The sequence below is a fragment of the Cryptomeria japonica genome, chromosome 3 (genome assembly GCF_030272615.1).
Source record: "Cryptomeria japonica chromosome 3, Sugi_1.0, whole genome shotgun sequence".
In the NCBI taxonomy this organism is placed as follows: domain Eukaryota; kingdom Viridiplantae; phylum Streptophyta; class Pinopsida; order Cupressales; family Cupressaceae; genus Cryptomeria; species Cryptomeria japonica.
Genome location: NC_081407.1, coordinates 173514886 through 173530481, shown reverse-complemented (window position 1 = coordinate 173530481; position 15596 = coordinate 173514886). Strand labels below are relative to the sequence as shown.

Genomic DNA, 15596 nt, shown 5'->3' with positions numbered 1-15596 from the left:
TGTAAAAACTTTTCAGAATGTCTTTTGGCCTGAAAATCGACAAAGCCACTGGGAATGCCAATGTAAAAAGCGTTAAACTCAACTTTTTTTAAAAATCGCCTTGTAGCCCAAAGTTGCCAGAGTGGTAAAATCGCAAAAGTAAGTGAAAACGTTTTGAACTCTAAAATTTTTCGAAAATGCCGAAAATGCCGAAAGTAAAAAGCGTTAAATGTGGAAACTTTTCAAAAGGCCCTTCTAACCCGAAGACAAGTCATAAAGGGCGTTTGACGTTAAAACCAGGTTTGCAAAAGGTCATTTGAGCCCAAAATTGGGCAAGCAAAGAATCATGCAAAGTATGAAAAAGGCGTTTTGGCATATGCATCTTGTTCTTCTAGCTCGATAATGCCAAAACGAGAGAGCGTTAGACTTCATTAACTTTTCAGAAGCAGGTTTCCCCCCGAAATTGGGTAGGAAAGGGAAAATCGCATAACCATAGGGCATAGCGTCACTTTTAAAAGTATGCATTTTTATGGTCTCGCCCAATAAAAGCCCCTCCCAGTCCAATATCACGCAAGGCATAAGGAAGAATGGCTTTTTTCTGGTAAATCGTGGAGTTGACGTTTCGTTATTTTACCCCGAAAGTGCAAGGCATAGGACATGGCATCACTTTTAAGTATGTGTTTTAGTAGTTCTACCCGAAAATCGGTAGACACATAAAAGTTGCGGAGGCAGAAAGGCGTTATAACTCTTCAAACTTTGCAAAAGGCCCTCCCAGTCCGAATCCGCACGATAGGGTTTTATCTTTGCAATTTCATTTCGCCTCTCCAGCCCGAAAACGCAAGTTTGGGGAAGATAGAGAGGCGACATTTACCTCAGCAAGTTTGCAAAATCCTTGTAGTCTCATATCGCGCAGGAGGGAAAAGCAGAAAGGCACAACACTTTGCAAAACCACCCAAGTCTCTGAAGTTCGCTCATCAATTAGGCAATTCGCCAGGTATGATTCAATTCTCTCCTTCAAATCATTATTTATGCAAAATTGGTCGTCTATTTGAAAGCATTAAACATAGCGCAAAGGCAAAGCCTGTTGGGAAAATTAACCTTGAAATGTAAAATTCAGACTTAAGAAAATTTTGAACATTTTTTAAAACTCAACTGCAGCCAAGTGGCAAATTTTAAACAAAGAACTTAATTTCCTGTTCAGATAGCATTTCGCTTCTAGATAAGCAAGCTCGTTTACTAAGGCATCGTACTTTCTTCAAGTTTCGGTTTTCCCATTGATCCTTATGTGCTAACATCATCCTCTATTTTGACTAACTTGTTCACTTCCTTCATCTCGTCTCGTAATCCGCGTCCGATTGTGCAGGATAAATACTTAAATCAGCGGTAGAATCCTCAAAAACACCTGGTGCAACTAGAACATCTCGGGTCTCTAAATCTGACATTCCCTGCAAAAGCGAGAAGATGAAGTACCAGTACCAAAGAGGAGGAGTGAGGGAGTCAAAAGTCCAGAGCATATGGGAGAACATAGGTGATACTGATCAGAAATAGGGTATATTCTCCTAACGCCTATGGCAAGCCTAGGTGGATGATGGAGAGTGGTATCGCTCAGGCAGCAGGTTTCCCTCCATCCGTGCAAAATTATGAGCTAGTAGCTGAGGCTGCTCGACATTATCAGCCAGAGACCAAATTAGTGGTTCTAGAAAATATGGTGCCAGCTGATTTCACACCTGAGGCCATTGGGGAAGCATTTGACATCCCATTTCCTAATAATCCCATTGCCACAACTATAGATGAGGCACAAGTTGCTTACGACATGAACCCTGCTAAATGCAAGACATTGATAAACGAAGAATGGTATAAGGAGAGAAGGCCTCTGAATATTAGGCTCAGTAAAAAGACCCCCAGAAGTGACTTTCATAACGAGCATGGTGATATGGTCACCTTACTCAGTCGGGTTATGGGACTCCCTCAGTCTAACTTTTTTGAAGAGTGGATGTTCTACTTTATGAAGCAAGTTTTTGCCGAGAAATCCAAGTTTGACACTCAGATCATCAATGATAATATCCATACATAGCTGGTCGAACTTGAGGAAAAGAAGTACTTCACCATGACCTCCTACCTGATTTACATGTTTGCCTGACACCAGCCACTAACAGGATTAATCAAGAAGGGTGAAGTCAGGAACGGCCCAAATCAAGTCAAGGTGTATGAATGCTACCCTCAACTGCACTACTATGACATTGCTCAAAGAGAAAAGAACAACGTTGCTTATGCAATTGGTCAATATGAGCATGTCAATGACGCCTTTACAATGCGCCTAGTCAGGTTGATGCAAGGGGGATTGCACATAAGGCTCTCAGAGCAGGCTACCATTTTGGTACAAAAGTATGGCGCATGGTTTATTCAATTCCCTAGGTTCACCTATATCAGGATAGGCGGCTTTGAGGGAGCTCCATTCTGACCTCCACGCTATCCCACAGACAAAATAGTCCTTATGGAAGTCACAAGGCAAGCACATGCAGCGGGCAGCTTACTCAGAGATAAGAAACAGTCTGGATTCACCTTCCCTATGATCTTGGGTGCCCTCGATGTGCATTTCAAGAATTCGGTACAAGTTGATGAGTCACTTGCTGAATTAGCATCTTATGGCCTACAATAACATTTCCCAAGGAAGTGTTTCTATCATGACAATTTGGCAAAAAGAGCCTATGGCAGGCGCTACAGAGTGAAGGCATCAATTGAGGATTATTGGAGCAATTGTTTCAATGACTATGAGGTCTGACGGCGTGAGTATTCAAGGCTAAGTGTGCAGCGAATGCGATTTTATGAGTATCGTCAGGTCCCAGATCAAGTGACAGATTATGGCAATTGCTTGCAAGTCCAAGAGTTTGAGGCAGTAAAATATCTCTTGCCGAGCATTGATTGGTCTCAAGTCCCGATTACTGATTTTGAGGCAGTTATGGCAGCTCAGGAAGATATACCAATCACTGGTTATCCCAACAGATTGAGAAACTAACCCATGAAGGAATTCAATTTACATACCATATGATGGGCAGTCTCGATTCCTAGTCTTCGGAGGATGGGGGAACCTCAAGTGCACCGAAAGAAGAGGTTGACAAACCCGGAAAGAAGAGGAAGAAAGCCAGAGCTAATAGAGGGACTCGGACATCAAAAAGAACTAGAAGGGGGAAGATCCCTATCAGAAGGCCGGAAGTCAGTTCGTCATCCAAAGACCCCAGTTCCGAGGATGACGTAGTCGAGCTTGACTATATACCTGCTCTGCCCTCCCAAAGTGATGTGGATGCATTCGAGGCTAATAATCCTCCAACACAAGGTGAGCTGGATGCAGAAGTCAAGATCGTTGGTTCTGATGAACCTGGAAATCAAGTTGAGGAGGGAGAAATTCCACCTAATCAAGAGGCTAGTAGGTGTGAGCTCACCCAGGGGAGTCGGCATGAATTACAATTGAATAGCGCCGACAAGGATGACACCACCGTTGAGGGAGAACGAAAGGGGGATGAGACCCAAGAACCCGACAAAACTGAAGAACAACCATCACAAGGGGATACCCAACAGTTGTTTAGTGAGGTAGGGGAGAACTCAGCTATGAGTAAAGGACTGGATACTACATCTGTTCCTTCTATGACAGATCAATTGCAGATAGGTAGTGAACCAACTGAAACCTCTAAGGAGCAAAGTGGGAATTTGGCCATAACATCCGAACAGACCATCCCTCAAGACTCGCTAATTGCTCGTGCACAGCAAAAAGCAGTCGTCAAGCCGCCTATCAACTTGGTGGATATCTTCTCTCGCATTGGAGAGATAAAGTCCAAAGGTAAGAAAAAGCCTAAGACCTACTCCCGGATCACCAAGGATGAACAGAGGAACCATACCATTCACATTGCTACCCCACCTGTCGATAAGCCAGCAGATCAAATTGCATTGGCCGATTATAGCATTGCAACCATCCCGATGGGGCGAGCCACTAAAGAGCAAGAAAGGGAAGAGTTCAAGGATTCCGTGCAGAATATGCTCAGACAACTCGACCAAATGACTATTGAGAGAAATATGTACCGAGTTCGTGCTGAGCAGGCTGAGGGATTTATTGATCACCTGCTAAAACTATTGCAACATGCCCCTAAATCCCATGTTCCCCCATTGGCATTGGCACAAAGGACTACAACAGAGTTTGAAGGAGTACGTGATACCGCCAAAGTTGTCAAGGAATGGATTCGAGACATTAGGGAAAAGGGTGAGCGGATCATTGAAGGTGTAAAGGAAATGGCCCACCACTGAGAGACCATTCTTGTCAAATTGTTCGAGGTAAAGGAGTGTTTCAGGGTCCATGAGGTGGTTGGTACAATTCTTCCCCTCATGAGGGCTCTTTCTGGACCCACACGCAGATTCCCACATTGTCCACTATCCTGGATCCTTATAACATCAGTGTTTTTAAAGAATGGTAATGGACTGACAACATGAAGAATGAAACAAAAGACACCATTAATAAAGAGCAGGAGGAATGCAAGGAAATCTTGAAAAACATGAGGGATCTTGGTGGAAAGATCCTCCAATCAATGGTTCTAGGTTGGAAAAATAGTTTGTCCGATGATCAAGTACAACCAGATTGGGAGGACAGATTGAGAATTGATAAGGTCGCATACTCCATGGAGGACCTAGAGTTTGTCAGTGGGTTGCATTCGGACATATTAAGTTTTGAGGCTCATCAGTCTGACTGGAAGGAGGGGTTAAAGCATGTAGATCGCCACTTGGAGGGTATGCAATATAAAATACGCCATCCTCCCATGCCCCAAAGCATGGTGTTGTTCCAGCTATGCATCAGATTTCAAGAATATGTTCGGGCAGAGTGTACAGCGGGTCAGGACATCTGGAAGGAGTATTTGCACAACAAGGATGAATTTTTGGAAAAAGGGTCTACAGCAGAAAAGGAAGAAGTGCTTTCATAAAGTGCAAGTTTCTTTTAAAAATCTTAAAAAGCACTTTTTAGGCATAAAGTTCATTTCTAACTGCCAAAACAGTTGTAAATCTTGAGCTCCGTGCATGTGCACTTTTTGGAGCAGCTTTTTGGGTAGTTATTAATTACCTTTTTGGTAGTTATTGTTTCTCCTTTTGTTGTAGCTGATATTTTGCCTCCCATTTATGGGTATGGGCAGTTTTGATAGAGGATGAATCTGGCCCACTTGTATAAGTTTAATCTTGGCCATTCATCCGTTTTTGGAATTCTGTATAAAGGAATTTGTTCCTCTTTGTAAGGAGAGAAAAAACAAAGATTGTTGCAAAAACTCTGGCAAAATACATACAAGATTTGATGGATGTTAGAGCTGTGTTTGTTTTACTATGAGTGCATGGTCCTCTTCTCCATTTATTTCATATTTCTGCAATTGTGTTTAATTTTAGACAGTTATTTATGCATATATTTGATGGAAAATCTTGGTTCATACCATCAGGAAATAGTTGATTATTGTTTCCTCTGCATGGTTAGTCTGAACCCCTTTTGTGCTGAGTGCGGTTATTAGATTTGGATAAATAGGTGTAAGAGTCTATCAATCATATCTAAATAGCTTGAAAATTCGAAACCCTTAGGCAATTGCACTGGTTTTTACCTAGTTATACTAATTGGCTGGCAAAGTAATTTCTAGTTATATTAAGACTTCCGTCTATGTGTTGAAATATGTTGTCTTAGTTAGAATTAGTTAGTTATTCTTATTCACTCTTTATCCCTCTCTCTTTTTCCCTTTTTTCATTAAGGAAACCATCCAGTCAAGCTGAAATAACATCAATTAGAAGCAAAATCAGATGATATAGGACTGTAAACTCTAGGGAACCTGTGCGAAACCAATTCCGTCTAACCATAAGTCCCCTTTGTGTTTCCAACAAAACACATCAAACTACTAAGCTATCCTGCAGTCAAGACCTGACAAACAAAACATTGAGGTCATCCCCATTGATCAAATTCACACAGCATTAGGGATTTCATTATCTCGAGAGGATAGGATTCTTAGCAATTTATATTCTGCGTTGGCCAGATGAAGTCGTAGTTCTGCGACTTTAGAAACGTCAACACTATCACACTTCAAACCAATTGAAAATAGTCATGTTCTATTTTCTGAACTCTCCAATGCAAAGAAAGATAACAACAAGACAATGAGGGAGTTTGTAGCTCAATTCAACTATGTCATTGGAAGAATTAAATCAACTTTGAAATCATCTCTAGAAACACTCCTACAAATGTGTTTCCATCAAAGATTGTTTTATCGATCAAATCTATGCAATTGACAAACTAGGAGAAGCTCAAGAAGAGGCAGTAAAGATGGAAGATGAAATGATGACCCCTAGCAAAATCAATAAAGGCTCCACCAAGCAAATGGTCCCAAGTTCTATAGAGCCTCTCTTACAAAAAGTAGTGACTAATGTGACTTAAATGAAAAGATAGTTTCAGTATAATGCTCTAACGTAGAAGTATCAAGGGTAGCTTCCAAGGAAGAAAAAAAATATATCTTAGAGTGCCTCCTCTATCTGAAAGAATTGCATCAAAGGCCCCTCCTGAAATCATCTTAAACACCTTTTATTCATTCCATGTGACAGAAAAACACAGTGCTATAAATTTTCTGAAGATGCTCCAAATAATGCAACTCATTGCTAACTCAAAATTAAGCGATCAAAGGTTCTTGGGTAACCTATAACATCTTCATGATGAAGCCATTGGCAACCCTATAAATAGATGCTTTCAAAGTAAACCCATTCATACTTAAGAAGTGCATACTATAAATGACTACACATGTTCATAGAGTCAAAATGCTGCAAGTAGGAAAGTGTTCGAAGAAGATCGATCAAAGGAAACTCCAATGGTGATGTGTTTTCAAAAACTTATTTTTTCCCCTTCATTAGTTGAGTTGATTTTCCCATCTACCTCACAAGCAAATGTATTATTCAATTTCCATGATAAAAGGGAACCATCTTTTATGTCAGGACTAGAAGGAAATGCATATCGCCTATTTGCTAAAGAAGAGAAAATCTCAAAAGCATCTGATGAGCTTAATGATGATCCAATTATTTCTATTGAGACAAAAGCCACTAATTGCACCATGAATAAAGATGTGCCATTCATCAAATGAATTTTTCTTCACATTTGACGGACTCTCTAATGGGCCTCCATCAGGCAAAGTTGGATGGAAAACAAGATACTTAATTTTGAAGATGATGTGGCTCTGAAGGCTTGTATTATGTCAAAGGTATGTCAAAAGATTCATTGCAAAACCTAGATATTCTTTTGCAACAACTTGAGAGCAGGTGAGCTGTTGAAGATACGGTGAATCTTATCTTGAGTTTTGACTCATCCTCATCTTCAAAATCTCACAAGAACACCAATGAAGAACTAGAAGTTGATAGTAAACAATTACCAATGAGTTGATGCAAGGGTTGGATACGTATGAAGAAGAAAATATGTTACCTAAAACTTATGTTTCCATTCCATCCTCTATGTAAAAAAATCGCAGCTATGCAATTGATACTGAGGAGTCTTAATTGTTTTCTTCCTCTAATGGATGTGTTCTTTAAAACAAATTGTCTTAATGAAACCAAGGAGATCCAGTTTGCCCAATGCCCACCAACATGTGAGGGCACATTGCAAGGATTACTTCTAGAGATGGATATTTTCATACAACATGTTCGTTTTGAGGATGACCCATAGTTTAAAGAGGAATGCATGCACTAGAAGATCATTTCCTACTTTTGTGCCAAAAGATGATACGTTTCTTCAAAATGTATACTTTGATAATGATGAATGATCTAATGGTTGAAGGTTCAGATTTGGATGGGTTGTCAAATGAAGATTCAACTAATGAGAATGATGAATTAGTGTTGCCAGCTGAAGGTGCACAACCAATACCCATTGTAGATCTGGAAAGCTAAGAGAAATTGAAAGAGATTTTTCTTCAATAGTTTCAACCTTTCTCAAGGGGTGATACTTTGATTGATTCAAGATTGAGTATGCCGAAGTAATGGGTTAGGAGGATCAAATCAGATATGTGGTGATTAAATTCCTAAAGATGTGATACAGCCATAAGATGGAGAGGTTTCCCTTGAGGAGCATCTAGAACCAATGCACAAGACTCAATTTGTGCTTATTTTTTGCTACATGATCATTCCTACATTCTTGAACCTTGGCTTTTCATGAGAATTTTATAGAGGTTTTCACAATGTCTTGTTAAAGTCTCAACTTCAACAAAGAAGTTGTCATTTTTCCTTGCCTATAAACAACTTTGTCTAGCCACTATGTTTTTTCTTTTTGTCAAAGGTAGGTGATTGATGTGTTGTCAATGTTCATGTTGTTGTAATGTTTTGCCCTTTTTGCGTAATGTGTTTGTTTATTGTTTCATTCTAGGTTTTTGTTTAGGTAGATTAGTATAGGCTTGACTCTCTTGCCCAGCAGATGATATATTGGTAAAAATTATACCCGATTTTTTAAAATTCTCATATAGTCCAAGTTTGTCTTGTCATCCCCAAAAAGAGCCAATTATCATAGCCATACAAACTCACTTTGCCCATTTGTTGTCATTAATCAGGTCATACTTGTTGTGTTAATCAACGTCAACTAAGTTTTTCCTCAATCAAGTTGCAAGTTGTCCACTCATGGTCAAGTTTTTAACCTAACAATTCTTGAAAATTGCTCAGCATTGGACTAGTCCAAGTAAAAGACGGAGAGTTTCCTCCTGATGATAGCTTCGGCAATGGATAGAAGACAAAGAATGACCGAGACAAATCTCAAGTGGCGCACCTTTCAAGTGACAAAGCCACCTCAATCTTCCACCTACTCATCAAGGAAAAGTAGCGAAGTGATGAAGGAATCACACCCAAGCCTTAAGTGTTTGAGCTGTCAATGTTTGGTTAACAAAATGGATGGAGTATCCATGCAAAATTATGCACAAAGATTGGCAAAGAGTGAAACAAAGCATGCCTAATTCAAAGAGGAAGAAATCAATCAAACTAGGAACCATTTCAATATGCAATGCCACAGAAAAACTCTGCCAAAAAGTTCCATGAAGTAGCAAATGCATTAAGAATCTGTGCCCAAAGCAAGCAATAGTGTTTAAGTCAAAGACAAGCATGCTTCTGGCTTGGCAATGCCAGGTGAAATTAGCACCCAATTCACACCACATCTATAATGTCCCCTTCTCACTGATGACCTTCCAGTGGTCCATTAGCCTATTCCTGAGACCCGTAGGCTAGGTGGAATGAAGAATGAGGGTCCAGCATTGATGAAACGAGGACTTACTATTTTTAGTAAATCAGGGAATGGCCATTCTGGTGTTACTGTCCTACTAAGGACTCCATGTTTCGCCTCTGGACGCGATGATCATGCTTTTCTGAGCATTAGTTCTTGACTTACTATTTTTAGTAAGTGGCAGTGTGGCACAATTCTATTTTTGGCAGTAGACGGAGTTCTGATTCTGCAGTAGTTTTGTGGTCATCCTGGCTCGGTTTCATCCTAGTTGTGTTAATAATCAGTACGGGAGTCATATGCGACATAATTAAATATTATTTCCTTATCCTAAGGTTTAATATTTAATTAATCTGATTATTTGCGACTGATTTATTAAATTTGGGATTAATGCCTATTTTATCCTAAGTGTTTGGCGAAACTCATGTGTATTATGGGATGGCAAAATATTTTAGAGGAATATTATGTTATATTGCATCTCCATTATTTGCCAAGTGATTAACGTGGGTCCCTTCCCTTTTGGCGTGAGGTTTGACTTATGAAAAGTGGCGTTTGGAGGAATTTGCATTTGATTTTGGTTGTTGGAAAGTTATAAATAAGAGCCTTGGGCTCTCATTTGGGACATCTTTGAAAATTGCATCGCTATGCTACCGGTTTGGCTACTGAAAATCTGAGCTTCGAAGTATGGCTTCCTAGCTAAGTCTCAGTTTCGTACTTGCAAGATAGTACCTAGCTGTGTCCTTGTATTCCCATTGCTGTTGGTGAATGAGTTGCAGATTGTGGAGTGTTCTATGTGGGATTTGAGTGTTTTCTAGTTGCTGGTCGTGGGATTGCTGAAAGTATATTTTGCTCACACCTCTTAACCAGGCGTTTCCATCATTCTGGGTACTAGCTCATCCTTCCTTCCTAGCCATGGCGATACATTATGTAAGTTTTTAGCAAGTTTAATTCAGCAATGATTTTTCTAGACAAAATCGAACTTCCTAGGTCTAGCGTTGGGTTTTGTGCTTGCATTGGGATGCATGCCAAATAATTGTTGGGTTGTTTGGGTCGTGGTTTTGATTGATTGCTGTTGTGAGTGAATTATGGTGGGTTTGGAACTGGTTTGAGTCAAATTGGATGAGAAATGAGGGAGTTATGAGCATTTAGGTGTTTCCATGGGCTGTTGTTTTGTACTTTCAGCTTGCAGATTGATTGTAACAGAAAATTATATTCTTGCTGTAGAAATCTGCATTACTCTCCTCCTTTCATCTCTAATTTTGTAAGGTTGTTTCAGTAGTACTAATCAATCATTCTTGCTGTCCTTATTTTGTAATTCCCACTGCATAAGTGGAAGAGGCTGGCTTAGCCGCCTTCTTACTTTGAAATTCAATTTATGTACTCAGTCCTCCCACTGAATAAGTGGTCGAGTGATAAGTTTAATGCAATTGTCCTCCTGCTGAAATATGCAGTAGAGTGATAGTTTAATGTAATGTCCTCCCGTTGAAATATGCGGTAGAGTGATTGAATTTCAGTTTCTTGTCATTTTCCCTTGGCCGGTTTACCGCCAAGAGTTTGGTTTCTATCCTGCTAGATAAGCAGAAGGGGCTGGCTTGCCGCCCAGGCATTGTAATTTCAGTTTGATTATTGTTGCTAACGATCCCCGGAACACTGTATGCTCTCATCCTCCCAGACTGGGCTCTCGGTGAACAAAAGGTGGAAGGGTTCCCTTTCAGCAGTTTGGATTATTTCTCTAACCTTAACGGGTTGTGGTGATTGCTTGTATCTCTTATTGTTACAAAAAAAATTACAGGGATATTACAACATCCCGACTACTAAACATGGAAAGTATACAGCATTTATAACAATCAAACCATATATATAATAAGCATAATTTTGTTATAAGAACTCAAGGGACTGGAAAACTAGCAGACAGACATAACATGGAATTGGAACCCTTGATTTCAGAAATGTATAACCAGCTTGAAATCCACCATTTTTATATTGTGATATATTTATATGCAAGCTAAGAACACAAAGGGCGGTGCCACAGCAACATAGATTACTAGCAGGTTGAAGAACATTCACGAACAACCTTCTCAATGCCATACAATCAAAGGGACCCATAAAAGCAACGGGGCTTTCACCAATGATTTAAACTTTGAAAGATTCCTATACAAGTTTTAGTGGGGTTCTAAAACATATAGAATAGAACCAACCATGTGCTCATTAAATTGCAAAAAGATGGAGAATCCAGTAAAAGATGAAAAGGATATGTGTCAAGCATTGCTTTTAGTTTTAGGAATACTGTAAAAAATTCTGCACTATAAATACAATTGAGTCCCTACTGTTCTCACCATCAGCTAACAATGACTGGTTGCTCGTGTATCACATGTCCTTTCATTAATGAGCTGGTCATGAATATACAATGTGTGTGTACATGGTATCTTGTGAGATTTCAGGTCCTTTAAATTTTAATAATAAGGTATGAGTGCCAATTTTGCAGCAGTCAAGATCTCTTTTACAAATCAATTGAAGGTTTTCACTTATCATTCCCATTTTTCTTGCCAAAATAAAATCTATTTGTACCTCTCAGTCTCTTCTTTACTGTCAAATGTCATGAGTATGACTTGCATAAAGATGCATAACAAGGTAAGGGCTTGGGAAGTTCAAAGATAATGTTGTATAACAAGATCAATTGGGCTGAAAGACTGTAAAGTGTAGACACATGATGCGTGATCAGTGAACATAGTATCAGCACTAAAATGAATGTTGGATATGCATTGCAGCCAATGATTTAGTGTTGAAGTGTATTTTTATCGGATTTACTTGTCTACAAGAAAAAGATCGGAAGGACTAAAGAAAAGAAACCAGATATGCTACAATGAATTCAGTCCTAAAGTTTGGTGGGCCCATGAATCTTTGAGAACAGATAGTAGTGGATGACTGAGCATTTACAGTGTGGTGCTTCCTCTTAGTAACAAAAGAATTTTCTATTTGCATTTTTTGGTTTAACACTTGTAAATTTGACAGTTATAGTCTTTCACTCCTCGAATTTTATTTACAGGGAAGCTCCCTAGTATATTTATACCTTCAACAAAGTAGGTTACATTTTTTCCCTTCCACTGACAAGAACTTGGCATGTGGACAGAAGATTTGAAGTGCAGAAAAATTGTAAAATAAAAGTTCCAAAAATTACTGAAAACCATCCATTTATTAGCAAGAGACATACTTGAAAATTTTGTTTTTACCTCTCCCCCTCCTGAAAATAGCTGAGCACGAAAGCAAAGTGCAAGTCCCCAGTTATACAAAGACCTTAAATCATATTTATCCAACAGCAATGCTTTCCGGTACTTCCTTCCGGCTTCAACTAGAAGCTTATCACACTCTTCACACACCTGATGTAAAGTTTCTGCAATCGTGTCTCTGTCCATCATAGCTAGCCTCAACTCATCAGGCTGGTATCTCTGCGCCTTCTTAGACAAGGAATAATTTCTCGATTGAAGCAAACTCCTTAGTTCCTGGCTTAGTTTTAGTTTAAATTCTCCATGAACAAGCAAGGTGTTCCCCCACTGTCCTACAGCTACCAAGCTTGAAGGGTCAAGAGCAGAAGCTGTAGAAAATATAACTGCAGCCTCATATAACATGCCTTCAGCATCAACTACTTCAGATTTCCCTTGCAAGCCTTTTTTAGCATCTTTCAGAAGGGCTCCTCCCTTGTCTAGACACATTTGAAAGAACTCCTTTACGTTTTCTGAGAATGGTAAATCTTGGGCCTTGGGAGTTTCTGAATGCTCTGATTGACTTGAATTGGCTGCAACCTTTCTCCGGCTAACTGCAGCTTGAGTGTAACAGTCAGAATCAGAATTGTCCACCAGAGACTTCTTCTCTGTAACACCATTCTGTTCTCCATATCTGTCGTTGACATTTCCTCTGCGTTCATGACTACCATCTTGTGTGCTAATTCTTGGCTCTTCAATCATGCTTGCTTCGGAAAGATGCAAGGAAGTTTGAAGAATATTTGTTCCATCTAAGAAAAATGAAGAGGACTTATCCGTTTGCAAAAGCCCATGTTCAATTACTATCCCTTCATTTCCTGCAGCAGATGTTGTTAAGGGGTTTTTAACTCTTTCATTTATCCCACTAGATGGCATTGGAACATTGACATGATTATTAACGGCCTGAGAGTTTCCTCTTGTGTAATTATGTAATACATCAAACCTCTGTTGCCCTGCATATTCTTCATCCTGATGTTCTGCTGATTGGCTGATCATTCCCCTATAGTTGGAAGAACTTTTTTGGCCTTCTAAACCAAATTCCTCACTTCGCTTGCTACTTCCTAACTGCAAGGAAACGGATCCATCTTTGTGAGGACGTTGATCCCTCTCATACCCACAATTAGTTGTGGAGGGCTCCTCTGAAGCACTTTCATCTGAATTTTGTGAACGTACTTTCCTTCTCCATTCTTCACCCTGGTTGTTGTCTCCCTTTCTGCTCCTTTCCAAATCAACAATGTTAATTTCTCTTTCCTGACCGTGAGCGCTCTGGACAGGACCAGAGTGAGTTTTCCTTCCATTAAGCTTACCCTGTCCTAATTCAGCAACTAATGATTGTTGTGAGTATCCATTGGTGATCAACTCCTTCGTTCTTGATTCTGATGATTTTCTCTGTCTTTCGCTTTTACGTAAAGTTATGTCTTTGGCCCCTGCTACAACAGGTGAAGATTTAGAAACAGCATATCCGAGTTTTGGGTCTGATACACCTGCTCCATCGAGCCCATCCTCTTCAAGAATCCGTCTCCAAATTTGGGGTTCCAACTTGAACTCTTTAGACGAAGACTCAGATTCAGTAGATTTATTGGATTTTGAGACTGCGGCCTTAATTGTTTTTAGATATTGCCAAAGATCACCAAAACTGATATCATTATGCACAGAAAGAGTTTCCTGTGCACTCTTGTCTAAAGATAAAAAATTTAGCATTACATCATACAAAATTGCAAACTGATTTGTTAAGGAAGATTTAATTCTAATGCCATCTTGCTCTGACGAAGTTTTGTTCGAATTAGGTGTAGCAGTAGACCTAGACCTAGACCTAGAGCTCTCATCCTGTGTAGTATAATCATGAAAGAAGAGTAGCAACATAAAGCCACAGAGTGGCAAGCACACCCACCACAATGCTCTGGGCCTTGCAACTGACCAGGCAAACACGACTCCAAAACCCATTACAAGTAAAGATTTCCCTCTATCATTTTCCCAGTTCTGCAGCCAATCTCCTAGAATACCATTCTTCGATCTCAAAGCATTGGAACGATCAAAATCATCCCAACCACCATACTCACCCTTACCCAAACTGCAACGACATGCAATAAACTGCAATTTTTTATTGCTTTTGGATTTGAATATGCAGTTGGTTCTAAATTTTAGTATAGGAGGGCTAAACAGAGGGCGGTAGAGGGTAGTAGTGGAAGATAGTAATGCTAAGCTATCCATAATTTGAAATAAAATGTTTCCGCGCAGATACACGATACCTTGTTATAACCGATCCACGAGACCACAACCATTTGAACTTGCACCTGTAGAATACCTCATTTGCTTCATGACTGATGATGTATGTCCAATTGTCCACCACTCACGCAGCTCAACAATTATAGTAAGACTTTGGTTACTGAGTTTAACATCCCATGGTTCTGCTCATCTTTAATTTTTCCTCCGGCTTTCATTTGGAATGGGGAGTTCTGCTCTGTAACCGGGGTCTTCTTATATCAACTGCCCACCCTTTCACTCCCATCAAATTATACTAATTTTTATTTTCCTTAAATTTTATATAATATCTGAATACATCTATCTAAATTAAATCTATAAATATTTGATCTGAGCTTTTTTAATTATTTTATTTTTTTTAAACGATGGTTTAAATTTTTATTTTTATTTTTTTTCGTTGTATTTAAGATTTTTTTATATGTTTTTTTAAGAATTTTTTAATTTATCTGGGTGAGTGTTGTAAAGGAGTTTCTCCCTTCTATTAAAATCCAAAAAGGTTTACAATACAATATATAATATGCATCAGACTCTTAGCTACATCAATAATTCTTGACAATTGTTAGGGAGAGATAGATCCCCAAAAGGTTCACATAGTTGCTAAACCTTCCCAGATACTTTTTTTTTATCTCCCCACCCTATACAAATGAAGAGCTCTCTCTACAACCTACTTTTTCCATCCTAACTACATCAAAGGCATCCACGATTAGCTCCCACCATCGATAGGTTTCAATGGACAAAATAGCACTCATGTTCACATCTCTGAATCGTCTCAAATATAAGTGGTGAGTAAAAATGACTCCCCACATTTGCACTCTCAACATTTGGATAGAACACAAACTGTAGTCACACAAATCTGTCCA

At 39.3% G+C, this 15596-nt stretch overlaps 1 protein-coding gene across 4 annotated transcripts in view; it reads right to left on the bottom strand.

Moving 5' to 3' along the window:
* Window positions 1-14958, bottom strand: part of LOC131029219 (uncharacterized) — a 79032-nt gene extending 64074 nt beyond the window's left edge. For 3 of the 4 annotated variants that reach the window (XM_057959637.2, XM_057959638.2, XM_057959639.2), the window contains exon 1: window positions 12448-14957. In XM_057959637.2, coding sequence (XP_057815620.2) covers window positions 12448-14685 — 2238 coding nt within the window. In that variant the 5' untranslated portion in view covers window positions 14686-14957. Of the gene's footprint in view, window positions 1-12428 lie in introns of all 4 variants that reach the window. The other variant, XM_059218134.1, reaches the window with a different exon arrangement.
* Window positions 14959-15596: the final 638 nt, after the last annotated feature.